This window comes from Panthera pardus, unplaced genomic scaffold (genome assembly GCF_024362965.1).
Source record: "Panthera pardus isolate Hobbes unplaced genomic scaffold, ASM2436296v1 HiC_scaffold_3, whole genome shotgun sequence".
Classification (NCBI taxonomy): domain Eukaryota; kingdom Metazoa; phylum Chordata; class Mammalia; order Carnivora; family Felidae; genus Panthera; species Panthera pardus.
Window position 1 is genome coordinate 54,618,158 of NW_026526876.1, and position 21,642 is coordinate 54,639,799.

At 42.7% G+C, this 21,642-nt stretch overlaps 1 protein-coding gene across 2 annotated transcripts in view; it reads left to right on the top strand.

Moving 5' to 3' along the window:
- Positions 1-21,642, top strand: part of METTL16 (methyltransferase 16, N6-methyladenosine) — an 81,461-nt gene extending 59,819 nt beyond the window's left edge. For both annotated transcript variants that reach the window (XM_019429654.2, XM_019429655.2), the window contains exons 8-10: positions 177-266; positions 9,706-9,879; positions 9,989-21,642. In XM_019429654.2, the coding sequence (XP_019285199.1) occupies positions 177-266; positions 9,706-9,879; positions 9,989-10,612 (888 nt within the window). In that variant the 3' untranslated portion in view covers positions 10,613-21,642. The remainder of the gene's footprint in view (positions 1-176; positions 267-9,705; positions 9,880-9,988) is intronic.

Sequence of the window (21,642 nt, forward strand, 5' to 3'; positions counted from 1 at the left end):
CTTTGTTGAGAGATAATTTATTCATTGATTGTTAGATAACTGTGCGTAACTGGGGATAGTAGTGTTTGTTAACTGATAAAAAGAAAAACCAACACATAATTAACATGAGGCAGGAGCCAAAAACATATTGGTAGAATGACTTCAGTTTGATGAGATGACATGTTTCTTGGTTTCAGGTTCCTAAAGTCACCTACACTGAATTCTGTCAAGGCCGGACAATGAGATGGGCTTTAGCTTGGAGTTTTTATGATGATGTTACAGTGCCCGTAAGTAGAGACTTTGTTATAGCTTTTTCAAATGCCAGCACATGGTGGGTTTCAGTAGGTCATAAATAAATCTGTACTGTCTTGTTTCCCTCAAGTTTGCCCTAGATGCTTATGTCAGAATGGGAAGTGTTACAAAATAAGGCACAGTCCTATAAGGCTGACTGGTGACCATGGAGCCTTTCTCTGTGGGTTTGGGCAGCACCGTGAGTCTTGTTTAGCAAATATAAATGAATTAGAAATGCGTCTTTTGGGAATTAAAAATTTAGATCATATAACCTGTAGAAATACCTTGCAGGTATAATTATTCTGTTGGCTATTCCTTTAGAATTGAAATTGAAGTCTGTTTATTTTTCTTTATTATTGATACGCTTTCTTTCATAGGGTAGCTGTCTCTTGGGGTTATGGGTGAATACAGAAATTGCCATTTTGTGTTGCAGGCTTTTGATGTGTAACACTTAGGGATTATTCCAGTAAAGGGTTCTGTCTTAGCTTTAAGAGTACCACTAGAATATTGATCAGTTTTGAAGCTGGGTATAGGTTATTATCCTAGGCTCTCTACTTTGCATATGCCTAAGCTTGAACATTTTCTGGAATAGAACGTTTTAACAAATGATTTGTTCCACAAATTTTTCTGTCCTTTGTGCTATTATATGTAAAGCAAAAATACTTCTAAAGTGGTTAGACTGAGTAATTTTTCTGGGCTGCACTGAGAGGTGGTAATAGGAAAGCATCTGTTCTCACATTTCCTTCACAAGAGTGATCAGCCTTGTTACCTGGAGTCTCCTGTCTTAAGTTTATGCACACATTGCTGGGCACTGTGCCCCTTCTTCTCATAGTAATTATGGAGGCCTAATACCTGGTCTTTCAGGTCTGCGATCCCCTATCCATACAATAGGCTTATTATGGGTGCTCCTTTCCCAAAGTCTTGATTGCTCTTGGTCTTTCAAGTCTTAAATGTTGCTGTGTCTGTGAGCCTCTTCCCCTTCTCTCCTAGGACAGAGGAGTACAGGGGACAATTTGCAGATGTTTCTGTATACATGGGCTCAGATTTAAAACTGAGTCTGTCCTCCATGTACTCTGCTACTAGGTGTGCTGCTGGGTTGAAATAAGTGTCCCAGTCAAGTTTAAATGGCCTATCCTGTGGAAGCCTATGCCTCCCTCTGTACAATGCAATATAGGGAGACTAGAGGTTAGTGTTTGAAATGTTCACTGTTTTGTTTTTGTTTAAGTTTATTTATTTTGAGAGAGAGAGAGAGAGAGTGTGTGTGTGTGTGTGTGTGTGTGTGTGTGCACGCGCACACAAGCTGGGGAGGGGCAGAGAGAGAGGGAGAAAGAATCCCAAGCAGGCTCTGAGCTGCTCAGAGAAATCAAGAGTCAGACGCTTAACTGAGCCACCTAGGTGCCCCTGAAATGTTCACTGTTTATTATTATTTATTTTCTAATGTTTATGTTTGAGAGAGAGAGAGAGAGCACATGTGCGCATGAATGGAGGAGGGGCAGAGAGAGAGGGAGACAGAGAATTGGAAGCAGGCCCCAGGCTCTGAGCTGTCAGCACAGAGCTTGACGTGGGGCTCAAACTCACAAACTGTAAGATCATGACCTGAGCTGAAATCAGATGCTTAACCAACTGAGCCACCCAGGCGCCCCAAGATGTTCACTATTTGAAAAGATGTCTCTGGGTTTGTTTTTTTTTTTTACCTCCCTGACAGATTATTCTTTCTGTCATTTTCTAGAATATTGGGGCTTTCACACCAAATGGTTAAAATCATTAGTAATGCCCTAGATTGTCCCTGCACAGACACTGGGTTATCCCTGTGCAGATATTAACAGTTGCAGGAAGATGGAACTGTATCTGTTTCCAGATGATTTCTCTTTAACCTGCTTCCCACATTTGTTGGCACTACAGGTGGAAGAGCTTATAATGGGCTCTGGGCACATTCCATGCCATCTCAGAACCCAGAGTCCCCTTTGCCCTCTTGGATTAGTAGCTGTCTCAGATGAAAATATCAAAGGGCACTATGTTTCTGTGTTAGCAAAATCAGCTTATTTTGAAAAGGATCCTTCTCCCTCCCTGTCTTTTAGGCCATCCTTGAGCTCTGTTCATAGCTTCAACCATCAAAGAATGCCTTTTGCAAAGGGCCTCAGGTTCTCCCATACCAGAATACTCCTCCCACCCCACCGCTCTCCTCAACCCAAAGCTGTTAATAATAACATGTTCCCAAGTGTTCCATTAGGTGCACTTAAACCACTACAGGGAAAATGGCAATTTCTGATTTGCAGTAACCCAGCAACAGTTTCTTAGCACTGGTGCCCTTGAGCAGCAACTACTTTCCCAGGGGTGGTCCCAGGGCACTGGCAAGGTTTTCAGTGAGCTGTCCTCTTGGTTCTCCTTTCATCTATCTGGACCTCTTCCCACCTCTTGCATTTTGAAATGCTCACCTGGCTTTCTCCCTCTTGCTCCTGTTAGGGGTGGGTAGGTAGGAGGATGCTGCTTTCGACGAGGAGAGGAAGCCAAGGACTAGAGCTAGTTAAGTAGAAATATTGACCTACTTCCCCACCCCACCCCCACTCCTGCCTTTTTAGGGTAAATGTGCAAGTTACTATGGCAACTTCTATTTTCACTTATCTCGGGCCCACTAACTCGTTGCTGTTGGTGCTGAATGCTAAAAAAAATTCTGATTCAAGTGCCTACACTAAGTCCATTGCTCTTAGCTGGATTTATTTTAGCAACAAAAGGATGAGTCCTAGTGTTGATAGAATTTTTGTACAATCATTCCTGACTGATGGTGTATATAAGGAAGCATATTGTGAGGACTGTTCTTTACGGATTTAACAAGCCACTTAGAATGCCTCTTTGTCCCAGCTTCTCCTCTAATTGCTCAAGATGTTATTTTAGCTTTGCTTTGCTTTCAGAAGTTTAACACTTGTCAAAACAAGAAGGACAAATAGTGTGGCCCCAGCAAGTTGTGCACTCTTAGTTATGACCATTGCCCTGGAATTCTGGTTAAAAAAAAAATTATCCCCCTGCATTCAAGACATTTCTTTCCTGTCTAAGGAAGTAAAGCTAGAAGGCTTTTGGAAAGCAGATGGAGGGAAGGGGTCAAATTAATCAGGTAACCTTGTTAGTGTCACAGCTGGGGTCTCCTGACAGTGCTCTCTTTACTACTGCATAGGTTTGCAGACTGGTTCTAGATAGGTTAGGGATTCTGTGTAGGTTGCCACAGGGAGATGACAGCTGGGGCAGATGTCAGGTTGGAACTTCAGGCTTTGCTGTCATTTTAACCAGAGATGATCTGATTACATCAATATTACTTATTGACTTTATTTCTTGAAGGGATTCTGCTATTAAATGGCTTGAAAACCAGCACTGTACCAGGCTATACAGCAAGCTGTAAAACAGATTCGATTAAGGAACTGAGCTTTTCAGCAAAAACAGAGCTAAGGACCCTTTGCTTAGTTACTTATCTTATTAAGTATGATCTTCATTGTGATAACACCAAAGAAAGAAGACACCATTTTCTATCCTTATGGTGATTAGTTTTATGGGAGGGAAACGCACACACAGCATTGCTACAGAATTATGTCTGAGTAAGTGCTGAAATGAATGGTCAGGAGTTAGGGAGTTCCTAAAATGAAAGCAGTTCCGGCTAGCTAGTCAGAGCTGACTTCATGGAGGAGTTGTTATGTGAATCATCACACATGTTATGTCATTTTATTTAAACTTAACAAGTGAAGTATTGTCCCCACTTGCTAGATGAGGAAATTGGGGGCTCTAAAAAGTCAGCCTAATCCTCAACCATGCTAACATAATTATTCATTTGTTTTGACCCACAATTCACCACAACAGTCTCGGGATTAACATCGTCAACAAAATGACTTGTGAAAATAACTATTTTGTCGTTTTTTCATTTCTTTTGTCCTTGGGGACTGTCTCATGATAGATTTTAAAGTCATTTGGAATGTTTCCTCTTTGCGGGTTTATGCCACCAAGCCCATTCATTTCATTTCTTAGGGATTCCTTTTTGTGTGTTATTTAATTTTGTAATTGTGAAAAATACATGATTTCAAAATCAAATCTCATACACATACACACACACACACACACACACACACACACACACACACACACACACTTAGTAATCTAGCTTGTCTTGTGTCTTTGAAACCTCACTGCTGCATGGGTCGCTATTTACACAGTTTTATAATTTATCCTTCCATTGTTTGTTTTTTTAGAGTAAGGAAATACAGATGTAGGGTTAAAACCACCCCTTCTTGGGATACCTGGTTGGCTCAGTTGGTAGAGCATGCGACTCTTGATCTTGGGTTCGTGAGTTTGAGCCCCACAGTGGGTGTAGAAATTACTTAAAAATAAAATCATTTTTTAAAAAAAAGAGTCACATGTTCTACCTACTCAGCCAGCCAGGCACCCCAATTTCAGGACATTTTAAACAGTAACCTGTCAGATTAAGATAGCAATAGAAATGCCCACTGAACTGTTAATAGGAAAGCTGCACCCTTGGACAACAAAATATTCAGTCCACTTCATGGCAGCAGAGCTGATACACATTTAAATAAGGCATAGTTGGTGAGGTAATCTGGCTGTCCTTCCCAGCACACCTCCTGTCTGTATTCTAGTCAGGCGTCAGTGTTGGCCCCTTGGCTCTGTTTCTCCAGATAATGATAGTCTGTGCAGAATAATAGCTCACAGGCATTCTGCTTGTTTCTGGAGGACTTAGGGCAGCAGCCATTCAGAGCGCAGCAGAACAGCAAAGCCTCCACTGCAGTGGCCGAGAGCAAGAAGAGCCCTCCTTTCCCCTCAGGACCAGTCTGGAGCTTGTTCTGTCAAAACGAGGAGGCTGTGGCTACCTGCTCAGATCTCTAGTGAATGACTCCCTTCTTTTCTTGCAGATACTGGGGAGAACTTAATGGTTTCCTGTAGCCTGTGGCTTCTTTGACACAGTTTTTGCCTTAGCCATAGTTAACAACAGAGCTTTGGCAGCATAGCAGATGCTACATGGATTTGTGTCACGTTACACCTCATTTGAAAGTCTCTTGACTGATTGCACCACTGAGATGTAGAAATGAAAGTAAGAGTGAGGATTTAAGAAATTTATCTGCAGCCCTGTTAGGTAAAGCATATTTTAAAATTTAAGAACTGTTTTTAGGGGCACCTGGGTGGCTCAGTGGGTTGGGCACCGACTTCGGCTCAGGTCATGATCTCACGGTTTGTGAGTTTGAGCCCCGTGTCGGGCTCGGTGCTGACAGCTTGGAGGCTGGAGCCTGTTTCAGAATCTGTGTTCCCTCTCTCTCTCTCTCTGCCCCTCTCCCACTCATTCTCTCTCTCTCTCTCTCTCTCTCTCTCTCTCTCTCTCTCTCATTCTCTCTCTCATTCTCTCTCTCTCTCTCTCTCTCTCAAAAATAAATAAACATTAAAAAAAAATTTTTTTTTAAAAACTGTTTTTGTTCCAGGGCGCCTGGGTGGCTCAGTCAGTTAAGGTTCCGACTTTGGCTCAGGTCATGATCACAGTTCGTGGGCTCGAGCCCTGTGTCTCTGTGCTGACAGCTAGGAGCCTGGAGCCTGCTTCAGATTCTGTCTCCCTCTCCTTCTGCCCATCACCCGCTCATGCTCTGTCTCTGTCTCTCAAAAATAAATAATAAACATTAAAAAAGAACTGTTTTTCTATTTATATTTTCAATCTAATGTATTCTTTTTTAAAAAAATTGTTTTTCTTTTACATTTATTATTATTTTTTTTTGAGAGACAGAGACAGAGCACAAGTGGGGGAGGGGCAGAGAGAGAGAAGGAGACACAGAATCCCAAGCAGGCTCCAGGCTCCAAGCTGACAGCACAGAGCCCGACGTGGGGCTCGAACTCACAAACCGTGAGCTCATGACCTGAGCCGAAGTCGGAGGCTCAACCCAACCCACGGAGCCACCCAGGCGCCCCTCAATCTAATGTATTCTTAAATGCTGCAACAAAATAACATTCGAGGTCCCACCCCCTGTTGATTGTTATTCATTAAATCCTTGCAATTCAAAAAATACAAAACTAGTATCCCCTATGGAGTTTACAGTTCCTCACCAAACTTCTTTCACATTGTCCTTTCAGCTGGGGAATATAGTAGTATATTTTCTAATGCAAAATCAGTTGTAAATTCACCTTCTGGTTCTTCACATTAAACTGAATAAACCATGGTAAATAAGTGATTTTGTTTTACATTTTAAAATGTTAAATTATTGATGTTACTTTGCCGCTTAAACTAGATGATGACAGTTTGAGTGTGGCACCCTTTGTTGAAAACACTTGTGATTTGAGATTATAAGCATATTTGCAGTAAGTTATCTCTGTTGGGGGAAAACAGCTTCTAGTGTTGTGGCAGGGTATAAGATTACCTGCTATTGGGGACCTATGGGGTTGAGTTTAGTTACTAATTTCTCAAGGCCTGCTCCTGTATTTTAGCCCTGCCTGCTAAGAAATTTCAGTACAGGGGCACCTGGGTGGCTTACTCAGTTGAGCGTCTGACTTTGGCTTAGGTCATGATCTCATAGTTCACGAGTTCAAACTTCACATGGGGCTCGTTGCTGTCAGCTCACAGCCCACTTTGGATCCTCTGTCCCCTCTTCCGCTTGCACACGCTCTCTCTCTCTCTCTCTCTCTCTCTCTCTCTCAAAAATAAAACATTTAAAAAAAAAAAAAAAAGAAATTTCAAGGGCACCTGGGTGCCTCAGTCAGTTGAGCAGCCGACTTTGGCTCAGGTAATGTTTTCAGTTTGTGGGTTCAAGCCCCACATCGGGCTCTCTGCTGTCAGTGTGAAGCCAGTTTCCAGATCTTCTCTGCTCCCCTCCCTCTGCCCCTCCCCCACTCACACTCATTCTCTCAAAAATAAACTTAAATTTTTTTTTTAACGTTTATTTATTTTTGAGACAGAGACAGAGCATGAACAGGGGAGGGGCAGAGAGAGAGGGAGACACAGAATCTGAAACAGGCTCCAGGCTCTGAGCTGTCAGCACAGAGCCTGACGCGGGGCTCGAACTCACGGACTGTGAGATCATGACCTGAGCCGAAGTCGGACGCCTAGCTGACCGAGCCACCCAGGCGCCCCAAAAATAAACTTATAAAAAAAAAAACGTAGGGTGGGATAAAAAGGAATTTCAGTACAAATAAGAGGGGGAAAGGAATGATTGCTGTAAGCCAAGCCTATGTTAGACTTTAATCATTTAAAACCCTAAGAATTTCTGGACTATAAATTATCTGTCTTTTGAGTGCCTAGTTTCTATAATGGAGTAAAACTAAAACAGTCTTGGGAGGACTGTGTATGTGTATGTGTGTATTAAAGTAATTCACTAAGAATATTCAGAAATACCAGATTTATCAGTTGGCCATTACATATGGAAAACTGGGACCAAAATGCAAGGTAAAGGAACCATATTTGAGAGGCAGAAGTTTTCATTTTCATCCTGGGGTAATAGGGTAATAAATTGTGTATTTTGTTATTTCTGATTCCCTCGGAACTTGGAAAGTGGATCCTTGATAGAGGTCTTGTTAGGTTCGGTGAGGACACATTTCTCTCCTTTAATTTCTAGAAATGATGGTGAGTCCATTCTTTCTTTTGGAGAAAGAGTATTGTAGGCCAGCTCCAGCATGACCAATCGAGAAACGGCAAAATCTTCACTTTGCTGGTTTGAATTTGTAAGCACAAATGATTACCATCTCTGTCAGAAGAGATAGCAGGCACTGTCCTTTTAGCCATATTTCTGGGTGACCTTTAGTGTGCTGGGTGGGCTGTCAGGGATGCTCCTGTTACAGCGAACTGTCCATAGTAACAGCCTTGGATGCTGGGAAGTGGAATGGGGAATCTGGTTCTTCTCTCCCATTCCCCCCCTACACACCATTATCTTTCTTCCTCCACAGCTTAATAGTCATGTTTTAAACTCCTTAATGGAAAGTGTTAGGCTCTCGGTAGACTATAGAAAATATGTTTCTTAGGCTGGGTGATTGATTAATAGCAATACTACTGTGTTAATATCAATATGAATTTGTCTCATCTTGTCTGAGACATTAATTGAACAAGTTCAGACTTAGAGCTTGGAGTCCATGATTTGTTTTTCAAGAGCAGGTTCTTACTCATATATGTACCCTTGGTTTTTGGTCCTTTTCTTCTAAACTTGTTTTCTAGTGTTCTCTAATTCCGTTCCCCCCCCCCCCCCTTTTTTAATGTCTTGGTATAAAGGGAAAATGTAGATTGTTTCTTAGAAATACGATCTAGAAGTTTTCTAGCATGGAATAAACTGGCTGTTTTGTTGTGTGCATGTGGGATGTGGAGTTGCTGATTATTCCTTACAAGGCCTCACCCAGGAAGCGGACCTGACAGTGTGTATATGCATGTGCTCTGTCACCATTGCCAGGCAGAATTGCAGTTAACGGCAGCACCACTATCGGCGACTGCTTTTTGCAGGAAAGGGTCTTTCAACCTGACTAAAGTGTTTTCTCTTTATGAGCCTTTCTCCTTATAATCTGCACCTGCTCACTTTGACCCTGACCCTTAGAATTATCTTAATTTTTTAAAGTTTTGATAAATTTTGTCAACAGGTGGAAGTCTGCCTCTTAAAGTGTTCATAATATATCTAGCCTGAACTAAGAATCATTTAAAAAATTTAGTAAATGTTTAAAGAAACAAATTTTAAATATATGTCATTTAGTTTTTAAAATGGAACTTGAGTCCCTCTAGTGGGTAGAGTACAATTCACTTTCTAAGCTTGAAATAGAAAGATGAGAGTCTTGAATTGTGTGGAACTAGCTTTCAAATCCACTCTTCTCATCACCACTGGTATCTCTTCTTCCAGCAGAGAAGCAGTGCACAGCTAGCCATTGGCTTGGTCCCAACATTAGCCAAGATGCAGCAGGCCTCCTTCTCTGCCCATGTGATCCTAGTTGACCCTGGTCATTCCTCACATGTGATCTTCAAGCCTCAACAAGTATAAAGTTGGATTACAAGTAGGCAATTTTAAACCATGCAGTTCTTATTTTTTTAATTTTAATTTTTTAAGTAAGCTTCATGCCCAGCCTGGGGCTTGAACTCACAACCCTGAGACCAAGAGTCACATGCTCTACCAACTGAGCCAGCCAGACACCCCCATGCAGTTCTTGATAGAATAGAACACAGAGTCCCCAGCGTCCTTGAGTTGCTATGAAATAAATAATCGTACAGGTGTGTGCTGGGCACAACACATAGATGAGGGACATTCAGTAATTGGAGGCTGTTACATGCTGATAGCCTGACCATAGGCAGCATGGTATGGCATGCAAAAGTCTTTGCGTTTTTTAGTGCTCTACATTTGGTAGTAGAAGTCATGGAAATGTCCCTAGCTGAGTTCATTATAATACATGAAATTTCATTAGTTGGATAACTTCTTCCCCCATGCCTTCTTTTTCTTTCAGTCACCACCCAGTAAGCGAAGAAAATTAGAGAAGTCAAGGAAACCCATCACGTTCGTGGTGTTAGAGTCTGTGATGAAAGAATTATCCCTCAAAGCATCATCTTTGGGCTCTGAGACAGTGGAAGGCATAGTAGTTGTGACAACGTGGATTGAAAAAATCCTCACCGATCTGAAGGTACTTTGTTAAGCACATTGATGACTTCCTTAACAATAATCTTTTTTCTTTTTTTTTGAAGTTTTGAGAAAAGTGATTTTCTATAAAATTCTGTTTTTCCTCCGAATAGGTTCAGCATAAACGAGTCCCCTGTGGAAAGGAAGAGGTTAGCCTTTTCCTAACAGCAATAGAAAACTCCTGGATTCATTTAAGGAGAAAGAAACGGGAGCGAGTGAGACAGTTGAGAGAAGTTCCCCGAGCTCCTGAGGACGTCATCCAAGCTTTGGAAGAGAAGAAGTCCACCCCGAGAGAGTCTGGCTGTAGCCAGGATTTGGCCCAGGGCCCCCGGGAGGGCGCCCTGTGTGGGCCTGCTGCACAGGAAGGCGAATCTGCCACTCTTGAGGGCCATTCCTCAAACCAGGATCTGCTTTCCCAGGATGAAAACCCAGAACCTGTGGAGGATGAAAGGAGTGAGGAAAAGGGAGGGATGGAGGCTTCGGAAAATTGTAAAGGCTCTAGCAACGGGGCCCAGGACCGAGAGGCATCTGAGCAGTTCAGCAGCCCGGTGTCTGAAAAAGGAAGCCATCTCCAAGGAGTGGCTGGACATTACCTATTCAAGTGTTTGATAAATGTAAAGAAGGAGGTAGATGATGCTTTAGTTGAAATGCATTGGGTTGAGGGCCAGAATAGGGATTTGATGAACCAGCTTTGTACCTATATACGTAATCAAATTTTCAGGCTTGTTGCTAGTTAAATTCTTGCACAGCTGGGAAGTTTCTATAAAGTAGCTTGCCTTGGGGTGGCAAGAGGTATTCCACCATAGGCCCATTGGTCATTATGTGCAGTTTTCTTAAAAAAAAAAAAAAAAAAGAAAGAAAGAAAGAAAAGAAACAATCTATTTTTAACCCCTGCCCAATCCCCCTTATTAAAGTCACTGGGCATTAGTATGGTAATTCATGAGGATAAATTGTGGTTACCAGCATCAATAAAAAGCCATCAGTAAATTCAGGAGGGATTTAAACCTGACTTAAGCTGATCACCTTAGCTTAGCCGAGGCCAAAAGGATTGTTTTTGGAGTCTGGTCTGGGTCAGAACTACAGAGCATCATGCTGTCTCTGTCATCCATAGTTGCTTCTTGAGGAGGGGTGGCTTTCTCATTCTCTGAATAGAGGCAGTACAGCGGGCAGATAGGCCCTGTGCCCACTTCTGGAGTCACCTGCAAGACTTCTCTGGGTACATAGGCTTGATGACCCCTGTATCAGTCCTGAGGAAGGAACTGGCCTAGTGTTAGGTGGTGGGGGAGAAAGCTTAGTGATGCCAAGAAGAAGGGCTGACCTGGGAGGGCTCCTGGAAACGTCACATTCCTGATTCATAGCTGTTTTGATGCTGCTTATTTCAGAAATACTTAGGTAAGCAAAACTCCCAGATGTGACTGAGATACAACAGAATGAAGCCATAACCCTACCTCCAAACTGTTTGAAAGTAGTGTTTTATAGTAGTTTTACTGATGTATGGTTTGAGTGTGTTTTGTTTTTTTGACATACAAAGTGGAGCTTTGTTTTATTTTTAATGTAACAGTATTCAGAATTGAAATCTGTCCATCCTGTTTGAATCCTGCGATTGGGGGAAATATTTTCATTGCTTTGAATGGAGAAATGATTGATGATAGAAATAAGAAATTGGGGGGGTGGAGCGCCTGGGTGGCTCAGTCGGTTGAGCATCTGACTCTTGATTTGAGCTCAGGTCATGATCCCAGGGTCATGGGATCGAGCCCTGCATTGGGCTCTGCGCTGAGTGTAGAGCCTACTTAAGATTCTCTCTCTCTCTCAAATAAAAAATAAAAAAATAAAAAGTAAAAACAAATAAATGGAGCGAGATAGTTATGAGCAGTATGTTGCTTAAGAAAGTCTCATCTATTAGCAGAGAATTTGTAGCTGATCAAATAATGTTTTTTTGTGGGTCCCCTTGTAATCCCTTCTGTGCTTACCTGTTTGCCTTAGAGAATTCTGAGGCCAGGGTAACCATGTTCTTAAAACATGTTTCTCACTGGAATGTCAGGGTTCAGCAGGAATGCCTCTGGAAAAAGAGTATTTTTGTTGTTGTTGTTCTCTTAGTGTCTCAGTTACCCTCTGCTGTACTTAAACTTTCACACCTTGATTTTGATTCTACACCAGTAGTCTCATGTTCTGTTTAGACTGAACTTGTTGTATGGTGCTCCTTCCTATCTGCAAAGCAAATGGGGGCTGAGCAGTTAAGCCATGCTTTTGAAAGGTGGCTAGGGGCTCCTGGGTGGGTCTAAAAGTTGAGCATCCGACTTCAGCTCAGGTCATGATCTCATGGTTTGTGAGTTTGAGTCCCGCGCTGGGCTGTCTGCTATCAGCACAGAGCCTGCTTCAGATCCTCTGTCCTCCCCCACCCTTCTCTCTGCCCCTCTCCCGCTCGTGTGCGCACTCTCTCAAAAATAAACATTAAAAAGTTTTTTCTTGAAAAGTGGCTGTTGGTTAGGGCAAAAAACTGATGACCTTGGCATATTTTGGCAACACCTAGACCCAGCCCTCAGCAAAGATTCAAGAAATGAAAATAGGACCATATTATACTTCCCTCTGTCGTTGGAGACAGAGCTGCAGAAGAGAACAGATTAACCAGTGTTCTTGACCCGGTCCAAGGATCTCTAGAGAGTCCATAAAACTCCTGGATTATTTCTAAAAGCTCTGTGAACACCCACCACCACCACCATTTCTCCAGAAATAAGGATCTCTGACTTAGAGGGGTCAGTGAGCCACTGAGGATTAGGAAGCACTGGCCCAACCTCTCATTTGACAGGATGAGGAAATCAATACCCAGGTTCACACAGAGCCAAGATTGAATTCATGCCCTTGAATTCCTCCGGTTCAGTAATCTTCTCTTGTGCCTCCTCCCCCCCACCCCCAACCTCCCCGTCCTCCTGACACATTTAAATCCTATGCAGGCCCCAAACCTTGTGTCTTATCTTGATAGAATTTTAGGATAATTGAATTAGGTTGTAATTATTCATTTGATAAATGGTCAATACGTATTGTTTGCATATTTGCTTCATTGTAAAAGAGCAGCGTGTACTCATTAAAGATTTGGAAAATCAAAGTCGAAAACAGCAACAAAATCACCCCAGTCACAGTCTTCTCAGTTATGACCACTATTGGTGTTTAATGTTTTCCTTCTAGTCTGTCGATGGGAGGTGCATGAGTGTGTGGGTTTAACTCTGTACTCATGCTGTATATTTAATTTTATATTACGCTTCTCTTCATTTAACGTCTTGTATTTTTCTGTGTTAGATGAGTGGTATGTTTACATACACTCCTTGCCCGTGCATTTCGGGCACAGTATTAGCCTTCATTTGAGTCTGGTGCCAAGGTGTGACTGGAGGCACAAAAGATGTGTCTTGCATCTCTGTGTGTTGCAGTGCCCTAGGTTTAAGGCTCGGTGTCCTGGAGGAGGTTTTATAGGTGGTCAGCTCACCCTTTTAGAATTGAAAAACCGTATGATGAGGGAAGTTTCCAGCTAGAGCTCTGAGTGCCTTCTTTGCACTCGGTTGTCTTCGTTTTCTTCTCTGAGAAGAAGAGTTTATTTCTGTCTAATGAGAGAACATTGAAAACGTTTTTTTAAAACATCTAAAAATTATTTTCATTATGCGTATATTTTATAATTGTGTGATGTGCGATACATACACCTCTGGTGTAAGGGAAAAGGGAATTTTGTCTTTAAAGAAATAGGTTATTAACCCATGTATGATAAGGTTGAGTGGTGCTTGCGTTAAGGGTCTGGAGGTCAAGTTCATGTTGACGGATTGTACGGACTTAAATCTTTGTGGTATTATCTTATTTTCTTTTTTGGTCCCTGGCATTGGCTTCTGTTCTCTTGATAACTAAGGTAGAAACAGAAGCTGAACTTGTTTTCCAAGAGGGACTAAAGCTGCTTTTGTTCTTTGGAATCTGCTTTGCTTCCAACAGCTGGGTTCCTTCACCCCCCATCCTTGCCCTGCTCTTCACACACCAGGGCGCTGCTGTGAGTCCTACAAGGTTCATGTCACCGTGGTGGAGTTTCAGCCGATCTTAAGGGTCGGTGTTGATTACTTAAAGTTTTAGTGTGTATTTTTCGAAATACGAAACCTCTCTTCTCTTGATGGAAATGATGTGAGAACACCAGCCTCAAGCTTTGACAAGTAATAAAACTGCAAGTTGTGGAAAAGATGCAAAAGCCCATGGAAAATCCAAGGCCTCTTAAAGAAGGGAGTGTGTGTCCCTTCCATCTTTCTTAAACCACAGCATTTTCTTTTCTAGCCACATGGGGGCATCTTTGGCCCTTTTATCAAGCACCTTAACTTTGCTGTGAATGAATAAAATTGTGCCCTTGGTATTTTCTTGAAATATCCCTTTACTACCCAGAGAATATTTTTTATGTAAACAAGTACATTTTCACATAAATAAAATTTGAAAAATAAAAGTAGAAAAATAGAAAAACCTAGCACTCCATGATCTTTTTTATGGATTTTCAACCTTTTTATGTTTCTTTATGGTCCCAATTGACTGTTTTATTTCCATGTGTCCTGCTACTCTAAAATATATACAGGCTGGGTCAGTCCTTTGGATTAACTTTTTATTAGTATCTAGTTAATGGGGGTACTGGTAGGGGAATGTTTAGTTACCTTAAACAGTAATTTTTCAGAAGTCTTATGTTCCAGGTAGAGTTAACATAGAGAGTTCTAAGAAACATTTCACTGTTCCTTTGTCTTTTAATTCTTGTTTTGGTTTATCTGGCTGGTGGACCAGCATGCATGTAGTATGTTGTTTACATCAAAAGTTGACACAGTTGGCTCTGTGTTATATATATTTTATAGGTTAGCTGGGCCTTGTTTCCCATACAGGATGTTTCTGTGTAGAACATATGTATTACTAACTCGGGTCTGTGTTGGTTCACAGAAAAGTTCCATCTATTATGGCACAGGGATCAGAGGTGATGGGCCCAGCAGATCTGCACAGTAGGAGGAAAAGGGTCCAGCTTGGTAGTCAGGAGCCCACTGGGAGAAGGAAAGTCTCAAAGGTGCATCACATTTATAGCCACCCAGGAGGTGCCCTTAGGAAAGGGATGTGACCTCATCTTTAGAGAAGTTGGTGCCTAGGAGATTTGGTTTGCTGAATGGGCACTAACCCCAGTAACACCCAGAAGAGGTTTACTAGTGAGAAAGAATTGGCTTTTGCCTTCTGGAGTAGAGCATTGATGGTCTTGAACCTTTCTAAATGCTCCCAAGTACAAAGTCTGGGTGCTCGTGCCATCACAATATTAGAAAGCCCTGCGTGGAGCTCACCCCACTAGCAGCAGGGCCTCACACGCATACCAGAGAGTTCCCACTCTGCTCTGGAAAGACATTGAGATCCTCTGCTGTGACTCACCCAAATGACTAAAACATCAGTTTATTTTTTTAATTACTGGTTGGAACAGCTAATGCTCCCTTTTGGAACAGCTAATGCTGCCTTTTGGAGGCTGTGCTTTTACTGCAGGGGACCGTGTTGTGACTGAGCAAAGGCCTTGCACCTCTGCATGCCCTTTGAGGTGTGGCCTATCTGTCTGTCTCTGTCCAAGCAGAAACTTTAGGGACTCCAGGCTCTCCATGGGGAAGTGGAGGGTCATGGGTGCTCATTATGAGCCAAGAAGCTGAGGTAAGATGGAGTAGACCAGAATCTGCAGTTGAGCTTGGCAGAATTGGCTTGTATATGATGTTCCCAGGAGGTCAAAGGATCTATAAATCCCAGAGGCTTCTCCAGCCTCCCTAGGGGAATGAAAAGCAGAAAAGAGACTTTGCAGTCATCAGACCTGGTTTATGTTCCAGTTCCACTAGAGGGGTAAATCTGTTTGACTAAGCCTTGGCGTCCTCACACAAATGATGAAGGATTCTTGCTTCACAACAGCAGCCGTTAGGTGAAAGTATGAAAGTGAGAGCGGTACTAAGACACCCGGAGGAGTGCATGAGCATAGTGGGCTTCTCAACTTGCTCTTCTATTTGTATTCTTTGAGTTGTCCGTTTCTGGTCAGAAAATCTACCAGTAGACCCCTGTCAAAGGTCCAAGACCTCAAGTATATAACTGCAGGTGTAGAGTTCCACTTGACCAAAAACAAAACCCATGCTTCCATGTACCGGAGTGACAAACAGGGAACCAGATTGATTGGCCATCTTCTGACATAAATTGTCTCCTTAAATAACCCAGCACAGTGGTGTATGTCCCTCTGTTGATAGCTTAAAGAAACGGAAGCTCAGAGAGCTTAAGTGACTTGCCCTAAGGTCATTCACAGAGCTAAGTCACTGAGATATGGGGGTTGAACTCAGGTGCAGAGATCTGAGACTAGGTTCTTGTACCAGATCTGAAGATTCGTAACAAATGCTACACTTAATATGGAAATGGACTTTTGGGCTCATTTGACCTGCCTCTAGGGAAGAGAGAAAAAGCCTCTCTCACCCAGCTTCACAGTTGAAGGTAACATTATTCTCCAGCCTATGATCAATGAGTAAGATTTGATAAATGAAATTGCTTATAATTAGTTCTTAATTTATGCTACCAAATCTTCATAGAATTTTGTATTTGGCAGGAGTGCAGATAATTAAGTAGTTAGGGAAACCACATAATAAAATGTCTAGTACAAGCACATGTTGGATCAGAATCAATGTAAAATAACTGATAATTAGGTAATGACTCTTTGACAATACATAATTGTATAATAATGGAAGAAGGGTTTTACTTTTTTTATAGTTTAATAGCAGCTCCAAATATTTCACTCACAGAATTGATGTGCTTTTTGATCTTACTGGAGAAGGTAGCAGTCGTCAGAAAAACGGCAAGTCCTCTTCCCCAGGTAGGGTGAATGAACTCGTGTAAATCGGGAGGAAAGAAAAGGCTGCCTGCCATCTGGTGGACCCATTCAGGGAGTGTGGCCCAAGAGTCTAGAAACTAGAGCCAGGAAATTCCCAGCTAGGGGACTTGGCTGGCTTTAGCAGCCAATCAGCCCCCAGGGAAATGACAGCTTGTGCTACTGCTGTCCAAAAAGAGAAGACTATGCAGAGAGCACTGTGGGGCCAGGCCCTTCCTGGGAGAGTGGATGAGGCATGGGCCTGCCCCTGTAGATTTTGCGAGTCAAGAGATTTGACGTCTCTTGCCGGGAAAGGGGGGTTCCCAGTCTGCTCTGGCAAAGGATCCTTCATTCAGCTATGTTTATCCCAGGATTTCTGCCTTCAGGGTCAAGTGTGGGGCTTTATGAACCAAACTCTAGCCTGTATTTCTCTGAACTCTAGGTGAGCACCAATAGGACTTTATTTATTCACAAAGGGAAGCATGTTTTCTCATCCTCTACTGCAAGGGCCAGGCAAGATGGAATAGCTCATGTTCTGACTAAAAGGGAGTAGCTTTTATTCGATCCCTGTTGGTTGTTGCCATGCAAAAATGGTGTTTGTTGGATGTTCTGAATTTTTGCAAGAAGCCAGAAATCCAGATTTGTGAGAAGTTTACTTGATTGTAAATCCTGACAGTTAATTCAGTATTCTGTCAAAACCTGGTAGACCGTCAGTTCGTGACCTCTTCCACCACCAGGGGTGGAACTGTTTACATGTTTACTGCCTCCACTTCCCTAAGTCTCATTTACCTCAGCTCCTCAAGTCGGCTTCCTGCCTGCCCCCCCTTTTTTAGAGTGTTTCTCATCTCTTAAGAGAGAATCCCGAAGATTCTGTCCAAGTTCCTCGTTTGCTCTTTGCTCCTAGCACTTCAGGCTGGCCGCATCCACTCCCATGACTTCAACTGCTGCTCACCTATAGATTCATCATTCCTGAGTCTAGACCTTTCTCGAACTTTCAACACCCACATACCTAACCGCCTGTTGGACATCTCCCCCAGGACCATGGTAGTGTCAAACTCAGTCTATACCTGGTTCTCTCCTATCTTCTTGGTCACAGTCCATCCAGCTGTCCAGATGAGACATTTCTGTTCCTCTCTCTCCTTTACCACCAGAGACTAAAATCTTTCATCTTTACAAATACCTCCCCAATTCAGCCCACCCTCTCCATCCTGAGTGCCACCACCTTAGTGCTCTTCCTCATCTCTCACCTGGATTGGAAGGGTCTCCTGAACCATTTCTGGGGAACTTGCGAGCTGAGCAGCAGAAAGAGATTTAGATAGGTTTGGTGGTGAGGAGGGAGATGAAGAAACCCACTTTGGGGGGTGAAACAGGAGCGCTTTCAGAAGAAGGACCAGGATGGGAAGGAGATCCGTAGGAACAGGTCACAGTTGAGATCAAGAGAGAGGAGTCCTTTCCTGAGAAAGCACAGGAGAACTTTTTTCCCCTTTAACAATTTCATAGTAATTACAAAAGTAATGCATTTTCACTATAAGAATTTAGAAAATAATAAAACTTTATAATTCCACTACTCAAATGGAGTTATTTTACATGTTGTTATCTTACTATTTTTATATGCATATATATTTTTTAATAACAAATGTGGGATCATATTGTATATGACTTTTATATTTTTCATGTAGCAATATATTGTGATAACCTTCTGATTATAAAACTAGTATCTGTCGGGAGACTTACAAAAAGTTAAAATAACCAGATAATCACACTGTCCAGAGACAACCACTCACATTTTGGGTTTATTAACAGCGTGTTTTCTTTACATGTCATCTTGAGAGTGTTCCTTCACTAAACCAGTTGTTCCTTGCTGGAAATTTTCTGGTTTTCACTATTGTAAATAATGCTTTCATGGACATGTTTGTATAAAAATCCTCATGTGTCGCCTGGCTGGCTCAGTCAGTAGAGCATGCCATTCTTAATCTTGAGGGTCGTGAGTTCAGGCCCACAATTAGGTATAGAGTTTAGTTTAAAAAATCTGATGTGTTTTCTTACTGCTTTAGGATAAACTTCTGTAAGAACTACTGAAGCAGGGGCGCCCGGGTAGCTCACTCGGTTGAGCATCTGACTTGATTTCGGCTCAGGTCATGATCTCACGGTTTGTGGGTTCGAGGGCTGCATCGGGCTCTGCGCTGACGGCACAGAACCTGCTTAGGATTGTCTCCTTCTGTCTCTGCACCTCCACCGCTCACACTCTGTCTCAAAATAAATAAACATTAAAATTACTGAAGGCAGAGGATATGACCTTTTTAAAGGCTCTTTGTGTATATTGCCAATTTGGTCACTAAAAAGATTGTGCTAGTTTACATTTCCATACATGCCAGTTTTAACCACTCCTCTGATAGCTCTACAGGGCTGATTTTTTTTTTTTTTAATCCTTTATTGGGGTGCCTGGCTGGCTGGTAGAGTGTATAGCTTTTGATCTCGGGGTTGTAGGTTTGAGCCCCACATTGGGTATAGAGATTACTTAAAATCTTTTAAAAAAAACATCCTTTATCATCTGGTAGACAAAAATATTTTCATTGTTTTAATTTTGTGGTATTAGCGAGACCAGACATTTTCATATACGTATACATATTTCTGTTATATATGTTATCTCCTATATTTTATAAAATTTAAATTATGTTCTGTGTTCATTTTTCCATAACAAGTGTTATTTTTGTTACTGAACTGCAAGGACACAATTGCCAATATTTACCTCCATTTTGTCCTATACCTTTTTGTTTGTGGTGATTTGTTTCAGTGTTACAGTTAGTGGCTTGTAGAGGGTTTATGTAATCAAATCTGTCATTCTCTGCCTTTATATTTTCTTTGTTTCCTTTAAGGGTAGAAATCTCTTTCACCACTCATGGAGCAGAAAAAAATGTTTGCCTGTATTTGATTATGGCACTTTTTGGCATTATTTTTTACATGTAACACTTGAATTTGTATTGGTGTATGATGTGCAGTTTAAGAACCTAACTGTGTTAAACGAATGGTTCCAAGTTATCACAGAGTAACTGTTCAGAGAGACGATTGGTAAGCTCTAGCACTGCCAACTGAGGTGATGGGAAAGGTACTCAAGCCCGCTGGGGGTTGAGGATGGGCTCATGTACTGGTATCATCAGTCCCCAGCCTAGAAGTGGGAAGAGAGGCACAGGCTAGTATGTGGCTCCTAGAGTGTCCCCACCACTGGCCAGTACACACTCTCCCAGTGAGCCCTGGGGCTTTAGAAAGAAGTCCAGTTGTGAGAGTGGACGGAGCCCTGGATCTAGGCACTCCAGCCAGTGACAGGCCACTGCTCCACGCCTTCCGTACTATTCTGAGAAGGCATCAGTTCAGGGCACAGGTAGCTGGTCTCTCTTGGGTTTTACAGTCTTGATTCTGCAGCCTGCGTCTTAGGTGTGAGCTTGGTTTGCTGGGACAGTAGACCTCTGTCCTTTCTGTGGGGCATCACAGCCCAGCCCCTCTGCCCTGGGGGGCCTCCTCTGTCATGGACACCCCCTGCCTCCACTTGACCCAGCTGGCTCTTGACTCACATTACAAGACTACCCCTCGTTCTGTTCACAGCCTTGCCCAGTCTCACTCCCATTGACCTGAATTCATTTTCTCTCATAAAGACACTTTTTTTTCTTTAGAGGAATAGCTGAAGTTCTCATCCTTTCCCTCATGCCTTTCCAGTTTGATCAGCTTCCTCCTCCAAGTCCTCCATAGCCCCCATCTCTAGCTGTAGCGTTTAGCTAGCTTGGTTTCTCAGAAAAGCTCAAAGTGCGTGGCTCCTCCCTTTTTGCTTCTGAGCTGCATTTCTTTCCTTATTACTCAGTGTCCACACCCAGGGCGGTTGCCTGGATAAAAATCTGCCCCCTTTCCCCCAGTCACCTTTTCAGCCTGGACGCAAACACCAGTGAGGAATGGCTATCTACCTAGGGCCAGTTAGAAGCTCTTAATTCCTCAGTGGCCTGACGCAGTTCAGTATCCTCTGAGACCATCTGAGCCTCTGGATCCTAAGTCTGATTCTCTTTCCTTGCCTTCTCACTCACCTGCTAAGCTTGTTTATTGGGCACCACTAAGCAAAGTTAATGATTATTCCTGTCTGTAGCCAAAAGGGGTGAAGTTATCTATCATCACCCATTTCTGTGAGGTTTTCAAGGACTCTGGACGCACTTCCCCAGGCTTGCCTGTCCCATGGAGTCAAGGGAGAACCAGGCCACTTACTCATGCCAGCTGACACTAAGCAGCTTTGTGACCTTGGATAAGACACCTTCTCTTGGGAGGTTTGGCTAGATAATCTCAACTCTTCCAGCTGTGAGGTCATGTGAGGCAAGGAAGAGGGGGAAGTACATGACTTGGTTTTACCTGTTCTGTAGGTTCAGGAGGAGTCCTTTACTCAGTGGGAGTGGAGGAAGGTAGGTGAGGACTTCGGTGGAAACTTACAGCTCCGAGGAGCCTGCTTCATTGATGACTGAGTACCACATTGGATACATCTCTATCCGAGCAATTCAGAATCCTGCTCATCAGTCAGACTGGGCTCATCAGTCAGTCAGGAATCAGGTTCAGTCCACTTAAGTGGACCAAATTAAAGTCCATTTAATTGCTTCTTACACCTTCTTAGAAAAGTATGATTATCTGGGAACCTACCCTAAAAGAGTACATCAGCATTCTTAGGAGTCTTTGTGTGGTCATATGATCTCTTGAGCTATGTCCAGCATGGTGGTAGAGGGCAAAGCTAACCTTTTCCAGGTATTACTGTGGAGTTGAGTTCTGCTCTGACCTTTTACCCCACCCTGGCTTTCCAAATGTCAGCTGGCCTTGGCTACAAGGATACCCAGCCCCGTGCCTGGCACATGTCAGGCACACAATAAATATTTGTTAAACGAA